The sequence below is a fragment of the Silurus aristotelis genome (assembly GCF_946808225.1).
Source record: "Silurus aristotelis genome assembly, chromosome: 1".
NCBI classification, from domain to species: Eukaryota; Metazoa; Chordata; class Actinopteri; order Siluriformes; family Siluridae; genus Silurus; species Silurus aristotelis.
Window position 1 is genome coordinate 10,953,056 of NC_139574.1, and position 24,025 is coordinate 10,977,080.

The 24,025-nt window shown below is 37.5% G+C and overlaps 1 protein-coding gene across 3 annotated transcripts in view; it reads right to left on the minus strand.

The window, feature by feature from the left end:
• The window catches only part of piezo2a (piezo-type mechanosensitive ion channel component 2a), a 153,855-nt gene that overhangs the window by 54,230 nt on the left and 75,600 nt on the right, over nucleotides 1–24,025 (minus strand). For all 3 annotated transcript variants that reach the window (XM_083543206.1, XM_083543207.1, XM_083543205.1), the window contains exons 5-7: nucleotides 12,914–13,073; nucleotides 1,549–1,849; nucleotides 922–1,135 (exon numbers count right to left, since the gene is read on the minus strand). In XM_083543206.1, coding sequence (XP_083399332.1) covers nucleotides 922–1,135; nucleotides 1,549–1,849; nucleotides 12,914–13,073 — 675 coding nt within the window. The remainder of the gene's footprint in view (nucleotides 1–921; nucleotides 1,136–1,548; nucleotides 1,850–12,913; nucleotides 13,074–24,025) is intronic.

Genomic DNA, 24,025 nt, shown 5'->3' on the forward strand with positions numbered 1-24,025 from the left:
ATCAATCTTCCAGTATTATGTCAAGTGTATGTGATCCAATTATGTAAATAAATGTTGGAAATAATTAAAAGAAATGACTATAGTATAAAATTTACTTTATTCACCCATGTGAATAATTATAGCACCATAAGTAATGGAGAAGGAGTGTGCTGGTACCGGGTTTTAAGAATAAGAGAGATGGGAGTTAGGTGGCCATCTGTGAGCAACAGCATGGTTTAATGCCGAGGAACAGCACCATAGATGCCTTATTTGCTTTGAGAATGTTGATGGAGAAGTATAGAGAAGGTCAGAAGGAGTTGCATTGTGTGTTTGTGGATTTAGAGAACGTGTAGGAAAGGGTGCCGAGAGAGGAGTTGTGGTATTGTATGAGCCCTTTCTTGTTTGCATTAGTGATGGACAGGTTGATGGACGAGGTCAGACAGGAGTCTCCATGGACTATGATGTTTGCGGATGATATTGTGATATTGTGGTGAGAGTGGGGAGCAGGTTGAGGAGAAACTGGAGAGGTGGAGGTACACGCTGGGGAGGTGGATTATAATGCAGAAATCACATGGGAATGCCTTAAGCTGGAACAATTAGAGTGCAGCTGAAAAGCCTTTTAAAACAAGCATGACCCAATTTAGACCATTAACCTTGAAACATTCTAGGGCCTTTTTTTTTTTTTTTACACCACCTGGAACATTTTGCTTTGTATAACAAAATTAAACATGACATTTTGGTAATTCAGTACCATTCAAGACCTACACCATCCGAAAAAGCTTTGACAAATTTTGACTTCCTAGTTACAGCAAGCAGTGATACAAATCAGCAATTGCGTCAGACCTACATGGTAAAAACCTTCCCTAGTCCCGTACTCTCAATGCTACAACTAATGCAGAAAAGAGAAACCTCAGCAAATGCACACGAAGCCGGTGGTCTGACCTGGCATAATGATCTCCAGGAGGAACAGCTTCCTGGAAGAACTGGAACTGGTAGAGGTAGAGGATGATCAAATGTCCTGCGCTGAAGATCGCCATCAGTACACAAAGGCAGCTAAAGAGCAGAGCGTCGAACGAACGGCAGAAAGACCACCAGGTACAAAGGCCCAGAAAAGTAAAGAAGTACATGGCAGAGGTAAGGGAGGGCAACATGATGCCTGCGGGAAGACAAAAAAGAAAAAAGTTTTCCACTTCTTCTGAATGTAGATCAGACCAGACATTGTTGGTGTCTGATATCTGTATTAGTTATCATTTAAATGAAAATGAATCAGATTTAATATCAAATCTGTAATGAAAGAAAAATATAGAAAATGGCTGCTCATTTTGTATTTTTTTTAATAGAAAATAACATCTCAAATGTATACTGCATAATTTATACATATGACAGTGTTACTTTTGTTTAAAATGTTAATAATATTATGGTATAATATGTATTTCTTTCATGTTTTAATGCTTTTGAATAAGAACTAAATGTATTGTTTTATTGTTTGGGATCAGATCATTCATCAGACATTCTGCTTAATCACAGTTTAAGGAATAACCTGAAACTATATAATGTATAATACTATACCTGTAAGGCCCAGTAATATTGTTACAACTACTTTCCCTGCAGTCTCAATCAGATTTCCAATGATTTGTTTCAGTCTTGATGCCACTTCCGTTATCTGCCGTAGGATCTTCAACTTGGTGCTCTCTTCCTCCTCAAGCACGAACCCCTCTAGCTCTTCCTGCCCTACTTCTAATTCCTCATCAGGTGGTTCATAGTCTTCATCACCCAACTCAAAGTCTTCCTCGAGATGCATCTCAGGCTCCAGCTCAAGCTTTTTGTCTTTCTCCTCCCCCTCTTCCTCCTCCTCGTCATCATCCTGCTTCTATAAAGATGTGAGGGAGAAGAGTAAAGATGAAATCTGATGCATTTATGATACATAACTATTCGGCTGCATGAGCAAGACATAAATATCAATAACATGATATAGTTATTCCAAGGCTAATGTTAGATCCTCAAGTAAATGCAGAATTTAAGAATCATCACTCCATAAAGAAAAACTATAAATATATAAACGAGTGCTACAAATACCACAATCATATCTGAATTCTTAAATATGACCTGTAATCATTTCTAAAGTAGTGATGTACACAGGGTCTTGTATGGCAGATGCTCACCATAAACAGTAATGTTTTCTGAGTGAAGTGTTTATTGAGCATTTTGTACGATGATATGTTTTGATTGCGGCCTATGTGTTTATGTAAGTAGATATTTTGTAAGGAGATGCAAAGATCTTAATCTGCACAGTAGGAAAAGTAGGAACAATGCAAAAAAAGTCCTCAAGTCTAAAGTGATAAACTACAATACAGTAGCTTTGAAGCAATTAAATATACACTCTAAATGTACATATGATTTTTTTAAAGGCTGCATTGATGTCTATTGTTGAAACTGATATATAAATAATAAAAAAAATGCATTGCAAAAAAAAAAAAAAAACCCCCACTAATAGGACACAAATAAAACGTCAGTATGCGTTAACACTGCACGTATCCAAACTAGAAAAGACGACAAGTTCCCAGTACCTGATCAATCTAATCTTAAGTAAATCTAATCTCCTTGAGTGGCTTCAGCATACCGAAGTGACTCCACTCCAGTCGTACAAAGCACAGCTGATTTGATCAGGAGAAACGATAACTCGGCACGACTCAATTCAGACTGTTAGAGTCTTGTTACAAAACAATGTATATAACAGACATTAATGCTCTGCTTGGGACAGAAATGTAAACTCTGGTTGAACAAAATTCAGCACAAGTTTGTTCTGAAAACACACACACACACACACACACACACACACACACACACACACACACACACACACACACACACACACACACACTTTATACTTTTCAAAAAAGCACTGCTTGATAGAGTAAAACTTGGCCTCTGAAGTTTCCTCAGTCTAAGAAAAAGCAAACAGTTCATCAAACTACATTAGTGAAGAATTAAGGTGGTGTATAAGACATTGCCTTACATATGATCTTAATTTGAAAGTTGTTGGGAATATTTCCTCCAAATGTCATTCTCGGGCAGTGTGCGTAATAGTTTACCGCTTTCTCTCTGGTAACTGTGGTGGAGAAACTTTTTTCTTTAAATGTATTACAGATTTCCTTCATTCAAATACAGATTGAATATGACCAAACTGCAAATGAAGCTCAAATGGACCAGTGAAAAGTATCTTAGAGATGCAAGACAAAAATCTCTGGCCCGTCTCACCCCACTGTATTTATTATACCACTGTGGTGAGTAAAATCTCTCTGCAGCACCATTAAGGAGTTATCGAGATGGGCAAAGTAATACAAACAAGCTTTTCCCACATGGCTGTGTGAAAGGAAGGGGAAAAAAAATCCCTCTGTGTTCTGTTTAAACTCAGACTGCTGAGCATCCTAATTGGTTAAATGAGTTGCATTTGGTGAATTTGGCGGCGTTTCAGGGCCTGTGTCTAGCATATGGAGAGATATCAGCATTGCAATTCATCAGAGTGAAAGACTGAGGCCCTTTGTCTCACACACAGTCACTCTCACTTGTCTCATTAGAAATTCCTACAGATTTGAATGAGTGTGAACTGGGTGATTGGATTTCACTTTGTTTCACTTTAACCTAAGTTTGATCAGAACTTTCATTTCAAAATAAATTGTCCTTCACACACTTTCCCGGCTTGTCATAAATATCTTAGATTTAAGGTTAATGTTTAAATGTATTTTGCCCAATCTCACCTAATAAACTACGCGTTTGCTATTGTTTTCCTTTCTTGTAGATATTTGAAACAGCCTGTCACTTGATTTGCTTGCACCCTGAGTGTAGGAAAGAAGTTGAAATTTTATGAAACAAGACATGTGAAGACTGAAAGCATTTGATAAGAACATTACATTTTCAATCAGAAAATGCCATTGAAAGTAGAAAATATTGCTAAAAAAAAGTCCAAATTATAAGCAAAGCTTGTATTTACAAGCAATTTCAAAAATAGAGCATTGATATTTATTTATGGTATTTATATTGTTATTTGCAAGTAAATTATAATCTTTGTCATTTGTAATGAAAAGTTTATTTAGTATACACAGTTTCATTATGTAGGTTATACTTGATGTTTCTGTTCTTGATGTTTATTTTCACTTTAATCATGTAGTCAGTGTCTTTCTTGCTTAGCCCCACACCATTTCCTTCCTGATTTGTATCTGAATAGGTAAAACATGTTCTTGCCGAGCTGTAATTAATTACATTTCATCTTAGCCAATAGATTATTCTTATTCTGACTTGATTTAACTTGAGTTAAACTAGTTAAGTATTTTTTTTTCTTTCATGGATGAACCTGAATCAGGTTTTCATATTATTGTTTTTATTTAATCATTTGGGTATCTCCCTATCCCCACTAAATATTCTTTATTATTTGCTTTTTATAGTACTTTATTTTATCTGGAATCATATTTTGTATTATGTATTATTTACACTTCACAGTATTGTGCACATTCAATTGGTTGTTTTAGTTTAAAAATCCAATCATGTTCAGGTTTTATTCTGCTAAGTTTGACATTACAATCACATTCACATTTGCATACTCATTTAGATGATCTTATTCTCCTACTAGAATGTTTTAGGAGGTGAGGGGATCCTAAAAGGCCCAGTGCAAACCAAGTAGACTCAGGGGTGAACATGTGAAACACCACAAAACCTGTGGTCAGGATTTAGCCTGCAACCCTGAATCTGTAAAGTGATAAAGCTACTGCTGCAAGACTGTCATTACAACATATGACATAGATAAATCCACAAACCCAGTGTATATTGTTTATTGTTCCTTCTTGTACATTTGCAAAGAAAATGACTTGACCAATACAATTAGCATTTTTTTAAATTCCTCAATAGCAGCATGAATAACTGAAATCCCATCAATGTTAAGAAAGTCAAACATTGTATATATAAAATTGTACATATGCACAGACACTAAATGTGTGTTTAGGAGACTCCTTTACATAGGCTGCTTTATGTCAGGGCTGTTAGCAACACCACAAACAATGCTTTTCTGGTTACCTAAAATATTGCTTGATTGAAAACACTAATTACATATAAATCACATGTGCTGTCCATGGTGCTGAAATTAAGTGGGCAGTCAATAAAAATGATTGATAAACATTTTGCAAGAGAACAGGAGATTTCTGCCATACACACAGACACCCACACCAAAAGAAACATACTTATAAACCAATACAGGCCATAAAAATCAATTTGGTTTTAATTAGCTCTGTGTCACAATCCATAAACTTGGCTGGAGGGGGAATGGAGAAGGGCACACCTCATTACCACCCTTACATTGAGCTGGCAGATAAACCACTCCCATACAAGAAATAAGGAGGAACAACAGACATGCACTGACAGGAGAAAAAGAAAGAAAGAGAGTATAATAATTATTACTGAGTACATGTTTAAATAATGTAAGATGATGTTTTTATTGTTACATATACTGTAGGGCTGCACGATTTGGGAAAAATATCATGTTGCGATTATTGTGGTCAATATTGCGATATGATAAATGGTATCATGAGTCTCCTTGATTGATTATCAAGGAAATTGCACACAGATTAGTGATAATGCTGAAATGTGTATTTGTAAAACTATCTAGTTTTTTTAAATGAATAATTTTTTAATTTAATAAAACAATAAATAAAAACATATACATTTACACAAAAAAAGATATTTGTAACATTATATCGAAACAAACAGCATACAGCAAACATCATTTAAATTATTTACCTAAGTTTAAGATACAGTATACAGTTTACATACTTGAATTCAAGCAAGTTTGCAATCATTATTATTAAATATGTTTAACCTTTTTAATTGAATTTTGGTTGTGGTTCCAAAAAGCTAGAAATGGCCCTGTTTACGCAGCATGTAACAAACACCAGAGCTGTACATATATAGATACCGGGCAGAGCTGACGGCGTGTATGTGGATGTGTGTGGGAAAGCGGCGGTTGCCAGGTGAAGGCGCGCCAATCCACGAGCGTGTCCGGGCGTTACCGCGAGTGTGTGTGTGTCCCGGCGTGAGGAAAAGGAAAGCGGAGGGGCAAAAGTGAATAAAAATTAAAGAAAGCTCTGTCTGTTAAACCATCGCCTGTCGTCTCTTTCTTTCAACCCAAAACCAGTGAGATCCCTTACAGATTAGTGATATTGCCATGTGCTGAAGCAATTTTAATTTAGCTAATCTTGCACAGTTCCTCTCTCTTCTCAGTGTTGGTGATCTTAAAGCTAAAATATCGAAATATAACAAAGGTAGCGTTTTTATGGCTACCACTTCAGTGTCGGTCTGCATCCATCTACACCTGGTCTCCGTGCTGTACACCGAAAAATCAAGTGACCACACACGCCACACGTGCACTGCCTAAACTGAGACTATTAGGTCTTTTTTGTTTTGTTGCAAACTGTTATTAAGAAAGTATGTGTCCACACATGCATTTATTTATTTCATTAAAACGCAACGTTTGCCGTCATATAATTGCGCAAGCTGACATCACGAATGTGATACAATTAATTGTGCAGCACTGGTTATACATACTGTATCTGCTTGTGATCAGGAGATACAGTATTCTATTCTATTCTATTCTATTCTATTCTATTCTATTCTATTCTATTCTATTCTATTCAAATTCAGCACTCCAGTTTTACATCTGACATTGTGACAAAATCTTAGCATGAAGAAAAAAACGGACAAGAGACAGCAAGAAACAGAGAGAAAGAGAGGAAATGTGGGAGAAAGACAAAGAGGAAAGGATAGTAATTCAAGCACTGCCGGTGCCACCAAAAACACAACATTAGCTAATATGATCCAGATGTGGCCTCCTTTCCAGACACACAAACACACACACACACACACACACACACACACACACACACTATTCATTTACACACCTAGGTAAACACACATGGAGTAAAACACTGGAATTCGCATTCATTGTTAATGGCAGAGAAACACACAGAGGTGAGAAAGTGTAGCTGCAATGCACAAGTAGCTTTGTTTGGCTGTATAAATATTAAACCAGGATGAATGTTGCATTCACCAAACATTTATGCAGAACCCACTTCACTGGCAGGACATCTTGATTGTGCACTGTGCCAGTTACTCAGCGTTATAGTAAGATCCTTTAATACTCCCTTCTGTATTCACAGTTACGTGCACTTATCAGGTGCTGATACCAAAATCTTATAATCGTAAAGTATATTCAGTATATACAGTTTTTTATGCAGGTTATAGCTGATGTTGCTTAGCTCCACCCCTTCCCTTTGTGATATGCATGTAAATGTATGGGAAAGATATGCACCTTCTGAGCTGTGATTGATCCAATTTTACATTTAAATATAAAGATTTTTTTTTTGTGTTCTTCTGTTAATATCATGTTATTATTCCCATAGATTTTGCCTCTCTCTTAATCTGACTTGAGTGGAATTTTTATTATTTTATCAGGTATGTTATCTCCTTGTTTTGTTTTTTCCTTATGATGGAAAACAATCAGGAGGTTAAACTCAGTTTAAAAGAATGTTATTGTGTTTTATTGGACCAGTTTAAAAACCTAAGTTGCTCCAACTGCTGATAATCTCACTGATTTCATTAAATAAGAAACACAACAACAAGACATTTGGACAGCATAAGCTTTTGGCAAAGTTTGTGAATACAAATTGTATAATGAATGCCAGTAAAGAGCAATGTTAAAAATATAGATATGATGCTATTCAATAAATAATAATCAAATTTTACGTGCTTGATTTAGTATCTCGAGGCCAAATTACACTGTATTCACATTCTGTTTAAGCAGTAGTGCAATGCTCCAAAATATAGTTAATATATAAAGTGTCAGAAAAAAACAAAGCACTGATCTGCATTCCGTAACAGATATAAGGCCAAAGAAAGATGCTAAGTTGCGTCATAGATATAAGACCTGGTTTATTATGGTGAAAGTCTTTCCTCTCTAACACAAACAGTCTATCGGTCTGCAGGCTCCACCTGTCTGTTTCCCTTCTGACTCCACATCAATCAGTCCTCCTGTCAACCCGGCCATTTACCTGAATAAATATGGCCCTGATTGCAAAACAAGACATGACGGAGAGGAATCATCAAAAATAAACAGATTCCATGCCAAGTGGAAGAGGAATTAGCCAAGGGCAGAGCAGCCAGGACAAACACAAGCAGGACTGGCAGTTCTCAAGAAACCAAAAAGGATGCCTTTTTTTTTTTTTTGCATGTACATAGAGGATAAATGAGTGTTTTGTGTGTAAAACTTTGAATCAAAGCTCACAGTTAAATTCTCAAATACAGCTGTTCAGAAAGTGTTTTAACAGCAGCTCCTAGCTCTAATTGAAAGGAATTGACAGAACCCACGACATTTAAGACTAATTATAAAAATGACAAAAATGTGTTGTATTTAACAAATACAAATCATTTAATATTTGATATAGGATAGTTTTCTGCTAGATCCTGTTATCACCTTTGTTGTAACAGCTATAAATATTTGTTCACGTGGAAAATGTAATGCTACTCCATCCATAGACATAAAGTTGTGTGCCTAAAACTTTTGTGGAAGAACCACATATGACTTGAAAACCAGGAGTCTCCATACATAAAAGTGTCCATAAAGCGTGTCCATATAATGTATATACTGTACATCATTCCTTTAAAATAATAAAGTGTGAGTAAAATATGTAAATTATGGAATCTAAATATGAATCTAATTTGTAACTACATTACCATCTGAAAACAATACGTCTGACCTGGTCATGTTATCAGAATGTCTACCGTGTCTTACTATAAAAACAAAACAAAGACAAACTTTATTTCTTTAACCATATACTACACATAAGATCTCTCCAGGGCATAGATCATGAATATCCTTCATTTATTCCAAAAAGCTTTCTGATATGTTTTCTTTAACCATGTACAATATTTAGATTCCTTTTTCTTTCTCCACAAAAATGATCTGTTCCATTATTTTACATACCATGTAAGTAAAGAGCTGGAGCACAAAGAGCAGCTATTATGATAGGAACTACAGAATCTTAAATCGATGAGAGGCTCAGGTTCAAACCTGGCACTCAGTGGAAATCAATGCTTTTTAAACATCGGCGCTCTTATTGGACAAATTAACTTTTTGTGCACATTATATTGGATGTGAACCTAATTTGTGGAGCGAGAGAATGATTCAGACTGTTGTGAAGCATTCCAGGAATCTGCAGGGGATTATACCAATCCTATAGTGGTCATGACAGTGAAATATAATGGAAAAATTTATAATTTAAAGAATAATAACAAGAGGCAGAGAAAGATCATCCCTTGTTATCACCTGTTTTCTAATAGGAGGAATGTAAGAACTACATGCTTTAACCTTTATAGTGCCAGATACTGTAGTGTGAGCTTCCAAGTTGTGTTTTCTTTTATTAAATTTAGGTAATTTACTATCAACCCAATTCTGTGTGTTTGAGTACATTCAAATAGTTAAGCAAAAAAAAAAAAAAAAAGCCCCAGACCATTAAAACTCCCTGACGTTTCCTGATTTTTCAGTATTTTCTATCACAGGAGCTTTCTATACCTTAAGACTTCAAGAAGTATTTTATCCTTAGTATAAACATTAAGACAAACTGATTTCTATTATTAAAAGCCTCAACTTTCCATTCATTTTCTCTTAATATACAAGCCCTACCAGATAACCAGTAAAATCAACTCCCAGAGTGTACGCTAGTTAATCTAAAGCAGTGACCAACTCCGCACTTAGGAAGGTTTCTAGGCTGTGTGTCTCTAGCACATTCTAGCACATGGAAGAACAGCAGCCTTGGGAGAAATTGTGCACTATGAAAATGTCTCTGGTTGGTATTCATCCAGACAGTAATGGGTTCACCTTATTATCCTCTTCATAACTGTGGCTTAGAATTTATCACCGAAGAGGCTCTTCTATCTTCCTGAAAGGGAGCAGCCTCCCCGGATAAAAGAGTAAGATGTATTACGGGCCTCTGGTTGTGTGTTCCAAGAAAGTATTAATCAACCAGACTCATATATAACAAAAGGAACAGCAGAGATATGAGTAAGGAGCGGGCAACGCACGATGTACCAGCAACGGAAATTTGTCACAGATATCAGAGAAGAACATCGTTTCCTTGTCACTATTAATTACATCACACTGAACTTTGCTCAGATACCACCTGTATCATTGGTGAAATTTTTATTACAATGACATTTGGGATTCCCAGCAGTTTATTAGATGCTAAAAAAGTTTTTTATTTACCCTTCTCCCATCCAAGTTAAATAAATATATTTATATGATTACTGAACTACTAAACAGAACTACTGCTTTGTTTCTTAGAAATATAAGGTCAATATAGAGAAAGGTGACAAACTAAAGAGAATTAACAATGAAGTGTGTGTGTGTGTGTGTGTGTGTGTGTGTGTGTGTGTGTGTGTGTGTGTGTGTGTGTGTGTATGTATATATATATATATACAGTGAGGAAAATAAGTATTTGAACACCCTGCTATTTTTCAAGTTTTCCCACTTAGAAATCATGGAGGGGTCTGAAATTGTCATCGTAGGTGCATGTCCACTGTGAGAGACATAATCTAAAAAAAAAAATCTAGAAATCACAATGTATGATTTTTTAACTATTTATTTGTATGATACAGCTGCAAATAAGTATTTGAACACCTGAGAAAGTCAATGTTAATATTTGGTACAGTAGCCTTTGTTTGCAATTACAGAGGTCAAACGTTTCCTGTAGTTTTTCACCAGGTTTGCACACACTGCAGGAGGGAGTTTGCACTCCTCCACACAGATCTTCTCTAGATCAGTTAGGTTTCTGGCCTGTCGCTGAGAAACACGGAGTTTGAGCTCCCTCCCAAGATTCTCTATTGGGTTTAGGTCTGGAGACTGGCTAGGCCACGGCAGAACCTTAATATGCTTCTTACAGAGCCACTCCTTGTTTATCCTGGCTGTGTGCTTCGGGTCATTGTCATGTTGGAAGACCCAGCCTCGACCCATCTTCAATGCTCTAACTGAGGGAAGGAGGTTGTTCCCCAAAATCTCACAATACATGGCCCCGGTCATCCTCTCCTTAATACAGTGCATTCGCCACTCATCATTCTTCTTTCTACAAAAACGTTTAGTAGAATTCTGACCCAAAAGTTCTATTTTGGTCTCATCTGACCACATGACTTTCTCCCATGTCTCCTCTGGATCATCCAAATGGTCATTGGCAAACTTAAGATGTGCCTGGACATGTGCTGGTTTTAGCAGGGGAACCTTCCGTGCCATGCATGATTTCAAATCATGAAGTCTTAGTGTATTACCAACAGTAACCTTGGAAACGGTGGTCCCAGCTCTTTTCAGGTCATTGACCAGCTCCTCCCGTGTAGTTCTGGGCTGATTTCTCACCTTCCTTAGGATCGTTGAGACTCCACGAGGTGAGATATTGCATGGAGCCCCAGTCCGAGGGAGATTGACAGTCATGTTTAGCTTCTTCCATTTTCTAATGATTGCTCCAACAGTGGACCTTTTTTCACCAAGCTGCTTGGCAATTTCCCCGTAGCGCTTTCCAGCCTTGTGGAGGTGTACAATTTTGTCTCTAGTGTCTTTGGACAGCTCTTTGGTCTTGGCCATGTTAGTAGTTGGATTCTTACTGATTGTATGGGGTGGACAGGTGTCTTTATGCAGCTAACGACCTCAAACAGGTGCATCTAATTTAGGATAATAAATGTAGTGGAGGTGGACATTTTAAAGGCAGACTAACAGGTCTTTGAGGGTCAGAATTCTAGCTGATAGACAGGTGTTCAAATACTTATTTGCAGCTGTATCATACAAATAAATAGTTTAAAAATCATATATTGTGATTTCTGGATTTTTTTTTTTTTTTAGATTATGTCTCTCACAGTGGACATGCACCTACGATGAAAATTTCAGACCCTCCATGATTTCTAAGTGGGAGAACTTGCAAAATAGCAGGGTGTTCAAATACTTATTTTCCTCACTGTATATATATATTATGTATTAAGCTTATGTATATACATTCTACACTTCTTTAATGGAGCAATGAACACCATTGTTTCAAAAATTATGTTAATAATGCAGGTACAGAGTCTAACATATTGGCCCAAAATCTGATGTGCTCAACTGGGTTGAGGTCTAGTCACAGAGAAGGTCAAAAAATAAGATTTCTTTTACTCATAAAACCATTTAACCAGCCCTCATACCCTGTGGATGGGGTGGGATCATCCTTGAAAGAGACTGTAGTTGATTGTGACTGCAGTTGACTGTAGTATGTGAACATCTGATCATCACACTCATATGTGTTTCTTCATCGAAGTTTTGCCACAAATTTGTTAAACATGTTCGAGCATGACAATGCTTCTGTGCACACAGCTCAGTGAAGAAATGGTTTAAGAAGAACCCCTGTAGAAGTGTCCTGCACAGAGCCCTGACCTTAACCCCAATAATCATATTTGGTATGAACTGGATTGCTGACTCCACCTGAAACCTCCTAACTTAACATCAGTGCCTCATCTCACTAATACTCTTGTAGTTAAATGAACAGATCCTTAGAGCCATGTTTTAAAATCTACTGTATAGCCGTCCCAGAGACTGGAGGCTGTCTCAAGAGGGGGAAAATATTTTTTCAAATCATTTCAAATCATTTTGGCCAAAAAGTGTGCTACCTTCTAAGAGAACAAGCAAAATGCTTCTAAAAGCATCACAGACCCAAGATTTTGCCTTTAATCGAACACCAAAGGCTTTGGTAATACATCCATATTTCCCCATTGACTGATTTTGAAATATATGGTAATACAACAATACAACAAGCCTTTCTTTATCAAACTTTTATTAAAGCCCTTTAGTGTTGACTCAAGTGTTATCAACGGTTAAACTCACCTGGTTTCCTATGTCAAAATCAGTGTTATGTTGCACTACGTCTTTCCCGGGAGGTTTTTCCAGACTGCGACACAGGAGATAGGTGACCAGACCAGCAATGAACATGCCAATGTCTGGGATAAAAACTCGGATGCCATTGCCTGCATCTGCCCCTCGGACACTGTAAAAAAGGAAAATCTTTTTTTAGAAAGGCTGTATATAAGCTGGAACTAATGGAATTTAACATTGCCTTGATCATTTTCTGTGCTGCTTCAATGCCCTGCACAGTTCACTGGGTTCATACTTGTTTAGAATGCTTTGCGAGTATGTAGCTGATTTCTTAAATTATGCTGCATCTTACTAACCAAATCATGTTATTTTGCATGTTGTATTTTTATGGTATATGTGGATTATTTATATACTTTTCTAGTATATATAAAAAAGAAACCAATAATTGTCACATATAGTACAGCAGTGTAAAATAATGTACATCGCAAACCCTTGATAGGAAGTTGGGACCATGATACAGCACCATTTAACCTTTTGATTATTCACCTAATGGCACCTGAGACTGTGGCCCTAAATGTGTGTTTTATACTCGGGAGTATTTGAACCCATACTTCCAGTGGTGCCAGCAACCTGAACTTAGACTTCTTGTCCAACCTTAGTTAATGATCTGCCATCCTGACATAGTCTTATGTGTCTAACTATAAACCACCCAGGTCTCAGTTTTTATACTATTTTAGACAATTTCAGACACATTAGTCATCCCAGTATTCAAAACTCTATTAAATATATATAATCAAAAAACACTGTAAATCCCCAAACTGCTTCTGTTCAATCCAAATTATCTTAAATTGTGGTATTTATGTTATTTATTGCAACAATGGGCTGGAGACACATTGATAATAAATGCACACAAAAATGTTCTGAGCCACAATAAAAGCTTGCGATGGCCAGCGTGCTCAGTTAATGCTCTCGCCCGTCTGGTTCTCATTTCCATGCTTAAGCAAACTATAGCTTTTCGTGGTTCTCTCGGCTCGGGTTCCCTGGCTCACAAGCAATCCTTTCAATCCCTAGATCTGCCTTGCCCTACCGAGCTGCACATTTTTGTTCTGAACACTGAAACTCCATTTGTTTTATCCTTCTCAGTCCACTCATCACTCAGCTGCTTTTCTGCAAGATCCCTAATTTTTTAATCTTTACACAGACAAGGTTAGGGTATATGGCATGAAAAGTTGAAGGGCTTTAGTAAACTGGAGTGCATTACCACACAGATGGCTGCCCAGAGACCAATAAACCACAGTAATACAGTGACTCAACAGTCAAAATCATGTCACAATAGAGTAAGAACAATCTCCATTGTAGCTATAGTACATGTATTGCTAATATATACTAGGTTCAAACATCCAATTTGGTTTCCGCTGCTGATTAATTGTGATTTTTGATTACAAAAACAGAGCGTGCGTTCCCAAGAATCACCCAAGAAATCACAAAAGATAAGCAGCCAAGTAACTCTTCAACAGGAAATCAGCTTGTGCCTTGTTGATATTGGGTCTCATACAGTCGTAACAAATGTTTGGATGAAAATGGCTTGCCTCATATGAAACCCAGCTTATAAAGAGAAACAGTGGTGACTCTGCAGCCTCTTTGAAGTCTACGTGTTTGCATCATAAGATTTAATAAGCGACAGACGGCGCTAGCTGACGCCAATCTTTTGTGATTTGCTTCGTCCAGTGAAGAGTCTTTTCCAAAGGCACCTCCCTGTACCTAAACAGTTTGCACTGCTTCTTAAAGCCACCTTTCATCTCGGCATGCTAATAAAAAAAAATGCGTGAGCTGGCAAAAATGAAGGTCCTACAGATGGCACTCATTTGGAAAAACGACAGTGTGGTGAATTAACTAGACAACTTTGGGCCGTAAAGAGAATTAAAGGGAGCCGCTATCAAAGTTAACAGTGAAAGCAGCAATTTGAAGAGACACTCCAGAATATTGTTGGCTCCACATACACATAAAAAAAAAAATCTGTGTTTTTGGTTCACTTTTAGAAGTCGCTGAGCGGTAATAATTCTTGCGTTTATTCAGAGATTGGAGTCTCGCTTGTGCAGGGGTTGAGTTACTATTTGATGAGTGTGGGTTGGGTGCTGGTGGGGGGCAAACAGTCATTAGCTGGCACTGCAGCCAGCACATCGGCAGGGGATAACGGACAAGTCTGGAGGATCTACGGTCCATCACGTCTGCCAACAATACCTCCATCTCTGCAGTAGGCACAAAAATGAATCCAGGACTCAAATACCACAAAACCTGAGCTTTCAGCAAGACCAACATGAAACTGTTTAAAAAGAATCATGTGAGCTTAATAAGGCTATTCTTTCAACATCTTCATGTATAGTAACTGCTAAAAAGCATGTTTTATTAGTGATTTGTGTATGTATAAGTTCGCAAAATATACAAAGATGAACAATTTTATAACAAAGATTTTTTACACACAATTTTGTATAATCTGTACCAAACTATAATGAGCAATTGTACTGAATCAGTGCAAAGGTTTATATCCTACTTTTGCTAAGTAAAAAAGGTGCCTCTATATTGCAATATTTAATATATTTTACAAAATTGTTGTGCATTTCTTCCACAGAATTATATGATTATTCGGCCATTATTATATAATGAGATAATTCCATAAGATGGCTAGAGGTGGCTTGAAAAATGCAAGAAATGCACAGAGAAAACGCGACACAAAAGGTCAGTATATTAAGAAAGGCAAGTTAGTTACTAAATGAAATTTAATTTGTAACTTCATTTCAAAGATCCAGCTGGCTTTCTGGCCATCCCGTAATCCAATCTTATCTCTCTCAGAGATCCGCACTGAGAGTAGCCCATCATCATCCCAGCAATTCTGACAAGATTGAGCAACTGGACGGATTTGTGTGTAGTTTACCATGCTATAAAATAATAAAATGGTATAATCAATATTCTGATAAATGAATATGGCATGAGAGTTGGGGAAGCTCTGGCCTGGTGAACGTCTGTTGAGTTTTACTCCCAAATGTGTGAAAAATAAACGTTTTTCAAATATTTTTCAAATATCCCACCAGAGAAGAGCATCTGGACCACACACACACAAAAAAAGTGTTCACAAAGCTCAAAGCAAATAAGAGCAATTTCTCTAAAATCTTAAATATTTTCTTAATGTAATGCCAGGAGGCATCACCATAATATGATGACTTGGGGAGCCCACCATGCCAGTGTTCTAAAGCTAGTGCCAATCTCCTGGCCACATGGTGACATTTCTTCCAGGTTCCTTCACTGGCATTCTTAGGATCTTCATTTAATGCTGTTCCTGCCTATATATATATATATATATATATATATATATATATATATATATATATATATATATATATATATATATATATATATATATATATATATATATATATATACACACAGTATATGCACATATACCCTTCTATCACAAATCACTCCTGTCACTCTTCTCCACCCACTCCACCCTGCCTGCATGATTTTCTTCACTTCTCTAACACACTTTCCATTACTTTGCACTGAGTTGTACCTGAACTCATCTACCACCTCTTCTCCCTGCAACCGCACCACTTCACTGTCCTCCCTCTCATTCACAAACATGTACTCTGTCTTACTCTTACAGACTTTAATTTCTCTTCTCTCCAGCACATACCCCCAGCTCTCCAGGCTCTTCTCAACCTGCTCCCTACTCTCACCACAAATCAAAATATCATCCGCAAACATCATAGTCCACAAAAACTCCTGTCTGACCTCGTCCATCAACCTGTCCATCACCATTGCAAACAGGAAAAGGTTCAGAGCCGATCCTTGATGCAGTTCCACCTCCACTTTGAACCAGTCTGTCGTTCTGGCACTGCTGTCACACTGTCCTCATAAATGTCCTGCACCACCCCCACATACTTACCTGCAACACCTTACTTCCTCATACAATACCACAAATCCTCTCTCCACCCTGTCATACACATTCTCTGAATTTACAAACACACACTGCAACTCCTTCTGACCTTCTCTATACTCCATCAACAATTTCAAAGCAAATATTGCATCTGTGGTGCTCTTCCTCGGAATGAAACAATACTGTTGCTCACAGATGGTCACCTCTTCTCTCAGCCTGGCTTCCACTACTCTCACCCAAATGAGGATGGGTTCCCCTTTTTGAGTCTGGTTCCTCTCAAGGTTTCTTCCTTATAACATCTAAGGGAGTTTTTCCTTGCCACAGGCTTGCTCATAAGGGATAAATGCACACCATTCACCTTGACTGTTGATTTCTGTAAAGCTGCATTGAGACAATGTCCGTTGTGGAAAGCGCTATATAAATAAACTTGACTTGACTTGACTACTCTTTCCCATAACTTCATGGTGTGACTGATCAACTTTGTTCCCCTGTAGTTACTGCAGGTCTGCACATCTCCCTTAAAAACTGGTACCAGCACACTCCTCCTCCATTCCTCAGGCATCCTCTCACCTTTCAGAATCTTGTTAAACAAACTGGTAAAAACTTCAATGCCATCTTCCCTAAACATCTCAATGCTTCTACTGGTATGTCATCTGGTCCAAACAACTTTCCACTCATCCTTTTAATCACTGCTCCCACTTCCTCCTTACTAATCATATCCACTTCCTGCTTCACTAACTCCACATCATCCAACCTTTTCTCTCTCTGATTTTCCTCATTCATCAGCTGCTCAAAATACTCCCTCCATCTTCTCAACACAGTCTCCCCACTAGTCAACACATTTCCAGCTGCATCCTTTATTACTCTAACTGAGGCACATCCTTCCCAGCTTGGTCCCTCTGCCTGGTCAAGCTGTACAAATCCTTTTCTCATTCCTTAGTGTCCAACTTCTCATACAGCTCCTCATATGCCTTTTCTTTGGCTTTTGCTACATCCCTTTTAATTCCCTCTTTTTTATGCTTACCTGCACTTCCTTATTCCACCACCACTTCTATTTGTCCTTCTTTCTCTTTTCAGATGTCACACCAAGTACCTTTTTAGCTGTCTCCCTTATCACTTCTTCATAGTCCACCTGTGTATACCTTCCTCCACTCTTATACGTCACCCTATGCTCCTCCTTCTTCCTAAAATACGTATTCACCACTGCCATTTCCATCATTTAAAAAAAATCTACCAGCACCTGCCCTTCCACATTCCTCTCCTTAAGACCATACCTACCCATCACCTCCTCATCACCTCTGTTCCAACATGCCATTAAAATTCTGCCCCAATCACTAATCTTTCATTCCTAGGTATACCTTCTACCACTTCATCTAATTCACTGAAGAATCTTTCCTTCTCCTCCATCTCACAGCCGAATTGTGGAGCATAAGCACTGATGACATTTATCATCACCCCTTCAAATTCCAGCTTCATGTTTATCACCCTATCAGAAACTCTCTTCCTCTCCACTGCACTCTTACTGTACTCTTTCTTCAGAATCACCCCTATACCATGTCTCTTTGCATCCACACAATGATACAACAGTTTAACACCCCCCCCACACACACACACACTCCTGGACTTACTTTCCTTTTCCACTTCCTGAACACACAGCATATCTACCTTTTTCCTCTCCATCATATCAGCAATCTCTCTACCTTTACCAGTCATAGAACCAACATTTAAAGTACCAACCCGAACCTCCACTCTCCTACATTTCTCCTTTCCCTGCTGTCTCTGTAGAAGTCCTCCTCCTTGCCTTCTCTTCCTTTGGCCAACAGTAGTGATATTTCCACTCTTACCCTTTTGGCTAACAATACCTGTGGGGGTCGTTGGTAACCCGGGCCTCGACCGATTTGGTATGAAATTCTGGTTTGTGATCCATGTATTTGATTTGGCACGTTTTACGCTGGATGCCCTTCTTAATGCAACCCTCGCCATTTATCCCGGCTTGTAGAGGCCAAAAATTACACTATAGCAGTCAATTAGCAGAAGGAGATAAAAAATTAGGCAAATGATTGAAAGAAAGCACATATTTCATATTTCATGAAAATAGCCTTGAAATAACATCTAATAGCAAATTACTTTTGACACAGGTGTCAGAGGTCACTGTTTACTCACTATTCTACTCACTTAGGCGTCTTCAGTATTATAAGTCCTCACATGTTAGTTTAACTGTAGTGAGATATTCAGCATTAAAACATAACATGAGAATGAATTCTGGCCTTAAATGACAGGCCAGTAATGAATTTAATAATTCAAAATGTTAATTAAGGCATTTGGCAGATGTCCTTTTCCAGAATGACTTACAATTAAAACAGCTATGGGTGAAGAGCTCCACTCAAGTACCCAATAGTAGCAGCTTAATTTGACTCACAATCTTCCAATCAAAAATCCAACATCTTAACCACTTAGCCACACCTTCAACATTGTAATTATCAATGCAATGTACTTGAAAGTAGAGATACAGTAGGTAAAATATGACTCTAGTAAAAGTAAAAGTGCTCCCTTTAAACTTCCACTTGAGTAAAAGTACAAAAGTATTTGCTTTCAAATGTACTTGAGTGTCAAATTACTTAGATTTATTATGGCTAAAATGTTCCTGTTAACATTTGTGTTAAAAGACTCTAGCTTATTTAAGTCAGTTTAGGTGAAAAGACTCCTAGCACACCAATCTTAGATGTTACTTTTAGCACACTAATCTATTAATTGGATGACATTAATTTGTCAAACACTGGCTGATATCTATTAAAATAATAATGAACCCAAAATATATTTATCTGCCATACGCATCCATCCCCTAGATTCATGTATATACATATATTTTCTATATCATCTATAGTTATTTACTTACTTATCCTTATTTTATTATCCTTATATTCTATTCCTTTTTTTCAGCTTAAATGTTGGACGGTCATATAAAGCATTTCACTGCATGTTGTACTCTGTTTGTATGTGTATGTGACAAATAAAATTTTAACTTGAACTATTTCAATGAACAATACTACAAATTGTGTGCCAAGTTGTTGTGGCAAGTTCAGGAGTTCATCATTTATTTCTCTCAAAATGTTCCACTTGCTGTTGAACTTGCTGTTGAACTGTATGTTTGGGATAAGTAGATGCCAACTAGTTATCAAAATCAAAGTTAAAAACAAAGAGCGTGCTTTACCCTGATTGGTGGCTTGTTGCGTGCTTAATCAGTTAGGTTTTTAAATAAATAAAAAGGAACAATTGATTTCTCTAAATGTAGTTGAGCAAAAAGATATTTGACTTTGAAATGTAGTGAAGTAAAAGTCTCCCCAAAATGGAAATATTTCTGTAAAGAACAGATACATGAAAAAGCTATTTAAGTACACTAATTAATTACATTTACTTTGTTACTGTCCACCACTTTACATGTTAAGTAAGGGTATTTTTATTATTAACCTTTTCTACATGGAGGAACTATTGTGTCTTATTAAGTATAGAATAGAGAAAAAAAGAGAAAGGTTAGTAAGTGGCAAACTGTCTATAGGAAAACATTTATGATCAAAATTTTAAAGTGCTTCAATAAATGGGAAGGGTGGTAGCTTAGTAGTTAAGATATATGGAGGTCATGAGTTCAAATCCCAGCCACTACCAGTCCTACCAGATGTATGAATGAGATAAAATGTAAGTCGCTCAGGATAGGGGTATCTGCTAAATACCATAAACAAACAAACAAATAAATAGTTATTAATGTATCAGGCCAGATCTCCCATCACCAATTATGTTCCTATAACAGACCATACCATAATGTTTTGTTCTTATTTAACATAAATGATATGCCATGAGTTCTACATCATATTAAGGCAAATACCTAGCAATGTAATTTCAATCAGGTTGTTAACCCAGAAAATAATTGATCTCTTATTTGATCTCTCTCCAAATCTGTTTGAAACCTGATTGCTAGCTTTAATCTGGAAACAGAGCTAATAAGAGTAATTGACATGCATTAATTGACATCTTCCGGATGTAAGGCTACCAGTTGTTCCGCTGTCAGCAGAGACACATGCAAATTGCTGACATCCCCAGATTGTTAAACAACAGGCTATCCTCCTCAGGGAGAAATAATGTGCACATCATTTCCTTTTCCAGCTCTACCAGTAGCTTCTATTTAGTTTGGTTGCTGACTGAACACATACCGTGCAGACAATAATGCAGAATATAAAATTGACAGATCATTGGGAATACAATATTCATGACCGGGTATGATTGCAAAAAAATGTGGATTAAACCTCACACAAGTCTGGCTTTAATCTGGCTCAGATTTACCCGGAATGATTCCAACTTCCTGCTATACTTTGCACTGTTTATTCCATCCCCATCAGAAGAAAGCAGAGGCCTGTCTGGCTTCAAGTTTCAATCATTTTAGCTTTGCTGTTTGCTGAGTGAGTCAGAGAGGCCGGGAAGGCCACAACGTTGCACAGCGATCTGTTTCAGGACACTGACAGCTCACAAATATACCCTGTTTTTTTTCTTGTTTTTAAGATTTGACTTTCTCAGACACCCACTTCTGGCATCATGAAACAGCTAAACATAGGCATTTAACAAGGTTCAAGGAAACGAAAAGAGGGAAAGTACTAATAAAGTCAAGAATGAATCAACTACACAATACTCTACTTGTTTTATGGGTAAATATCCAGATGATCATGCCTTGTTCTTATTTTTCAGTCTTAGCAGAACTTCACTGAGGTCAGGAAGCTTCTCTTTTGTAACACTGTAATGAGGTTGGCAAGTACAGAGTTTAGCATTAACGCCATGCTCACTTCCCGCTAATCCCTAATAAAGATCTCAGAGTGCTGGCTTTTACTGCTTAATAATTTTCACAGCAAACAAGAAACCGTCCAAATATATAAGGCATAAATGGCCACCGAAGCTTTTGGCTGCTTCCTGTCCAAAGCCAACATGCAGCACAGTGCTACGATTCAAGGCTCACATAGCATTGAGGATAGGGAAGTGCCTGTTTCAATCTCCCTTGTGTTTTAATGACCTTTATCATCGGTTTAAGCAAAACAAGCCAATTTATTCTAATAATGTTTATATGGGCAATGTATTGGATTTATTTAGACTCTATGTTTAATAGTGCTTCTATTATTATTATTTCATCTGTCTTCTGTATCCAATAATGATTGACTTCCTGGATAATGAACAGCTATTAGTAAGCACTCAGTGTCTCTAAACTATGTAAGTGATAATTCAATGCTTGCATGAGTTACATAAATGTCAAAAAGGCAAAAAGATTCGATGTACATCGGAGTGCACACCTAGTGAATGCATACCAAGCCATAGATTATAGCGCTCATACCATAGTCATTCCCCAGCACTGAGAGCTTAAAACTGCATGATGTTTGCAGTGCAAAACTGGCTAAAATCTAGAATTCTGTCCAGCCTTAAAATATATATAAAGAGATGAAGAAAGACATTAAAACTACATTGGAGTGAACTTTAATAAACTATTAATAATTACAGTTTAGACCGTGAAAAACAAAGAGAGATGTCTGTCCATGTGTGAATTACGTGTGTATGTGCCACGTCGCCACTAATAATGAATCTGTTGTTGTTAATTCCTTTTGTCATTTTTGTCATATTTCTCATTTCAACATTATCCGCTCCTTAAAAAATGATTCTTGCTTCTTGGTCCATGTAGCAAAAATTAAATACACATGTGGTCAGAATAGCAGACGTGGTAAAGTACGTGTCAGAATAGCAACAGTTGCATATCAAAAAAGTTAAGAAAACTGATAATATTTTCCTGTTCTGTTATTCAGCAGGCTTTATAACAGGACAGGAAAGGCTGATATGATTAACAGGCATGTCCAGATCTTTAAACAACAGAATCTACAAAAGCCTGCTGCATGGCCCAGTATCAGATATGTTTTTATCAGAAGGTAAAAGGAAACCTCACCAAAAATATTGCTAACCGAGTAATTCAATGTATTCCAATAGGTTACGTGGACCAGTTACGCTCAACATTAGACGTGTCTCTGTTATATGGTTATTTATAAAAGAGTACAAAAACTCCTATTCCCATGCATTTATTCGGAGCATCAGCATACCTTTCTGGGAACTCAAGTCAGATTGTAAGTCAGATTCTGAGGTCCCCCAGGCAAGATAGTTGTCTGGAGGATTTTTAGAACAAACAGCCACCCAATAAGGCCAAGGAACAATAAATAGACACATTTCCCTTTTTTTCATTAGGGGATGTAAATAAACAAAGTTTGCCTGATGATAAGAGGATGTTCTGTGTAAGGGAGAATATTTTCCCTTGTACTTTTATTTAAGGATGTGGAAATATTGATAGATAGTAGTGGCACCCTGTTGATGTTGCTATCCCTACTCACAACCTTCCCATCAAAGTTCAATATTTTTTTACAATGAGCTAGCACTTCCTTTTCTCAGGGATCAAACTACCACTGAGCTACCACTTCCCATCCTAGGGGTCAAACTACCACTGAGCTTCTACATTTTACCTCAAGGTTTGAACATTAACCCAAGGTTTTTTTAATCTTTAAGCTACCACTTTTCACCTCATGGATCCAACTATCACTGTGTTACCACGTCCCACCTCAAAGTTTAAGCTAACAATAAGATACAACTTATCACCTCAAAAGTTAAACTACCACGGAATTACCACTTCCCACCTCAAGGTTTGAGCTACCACTAAGCTATCAACTCTCACCTCAGGAATCAAGCTATCACTAAGATACCAAGCATATTTTAAAGGTTGAACTACAATGGAATTACCCACCCCACGATTTGCGGTATCACTGAACTACCATTTCCCACCCAGGGGTCGAACTACCACTGAACTACCACTTCCCACTCCAGGGATCACACTACCACTGAACTCCCACTTCTCACCTCAAGGTTTGACCTACCGCTAAGCTACCACTTCCCAACCCAGGGGTTAAACTACCACTGAACTACTATTTTCCACCTTAAGGTTTGAGCTTTCACTGAGATACCACTTCTTACGTCTGAGGACACACTACCACTGAATTACCACTTCCCACCTCAAGGTTTGAGCTACTGAATGTCTCTAGGTTACGTACGTCCAAGTAGAGTGAGCTCTGACCCCGAAAGGAGAAGGGAGATCAGAGGACTCATAGCAGGATGAAATAGCATCC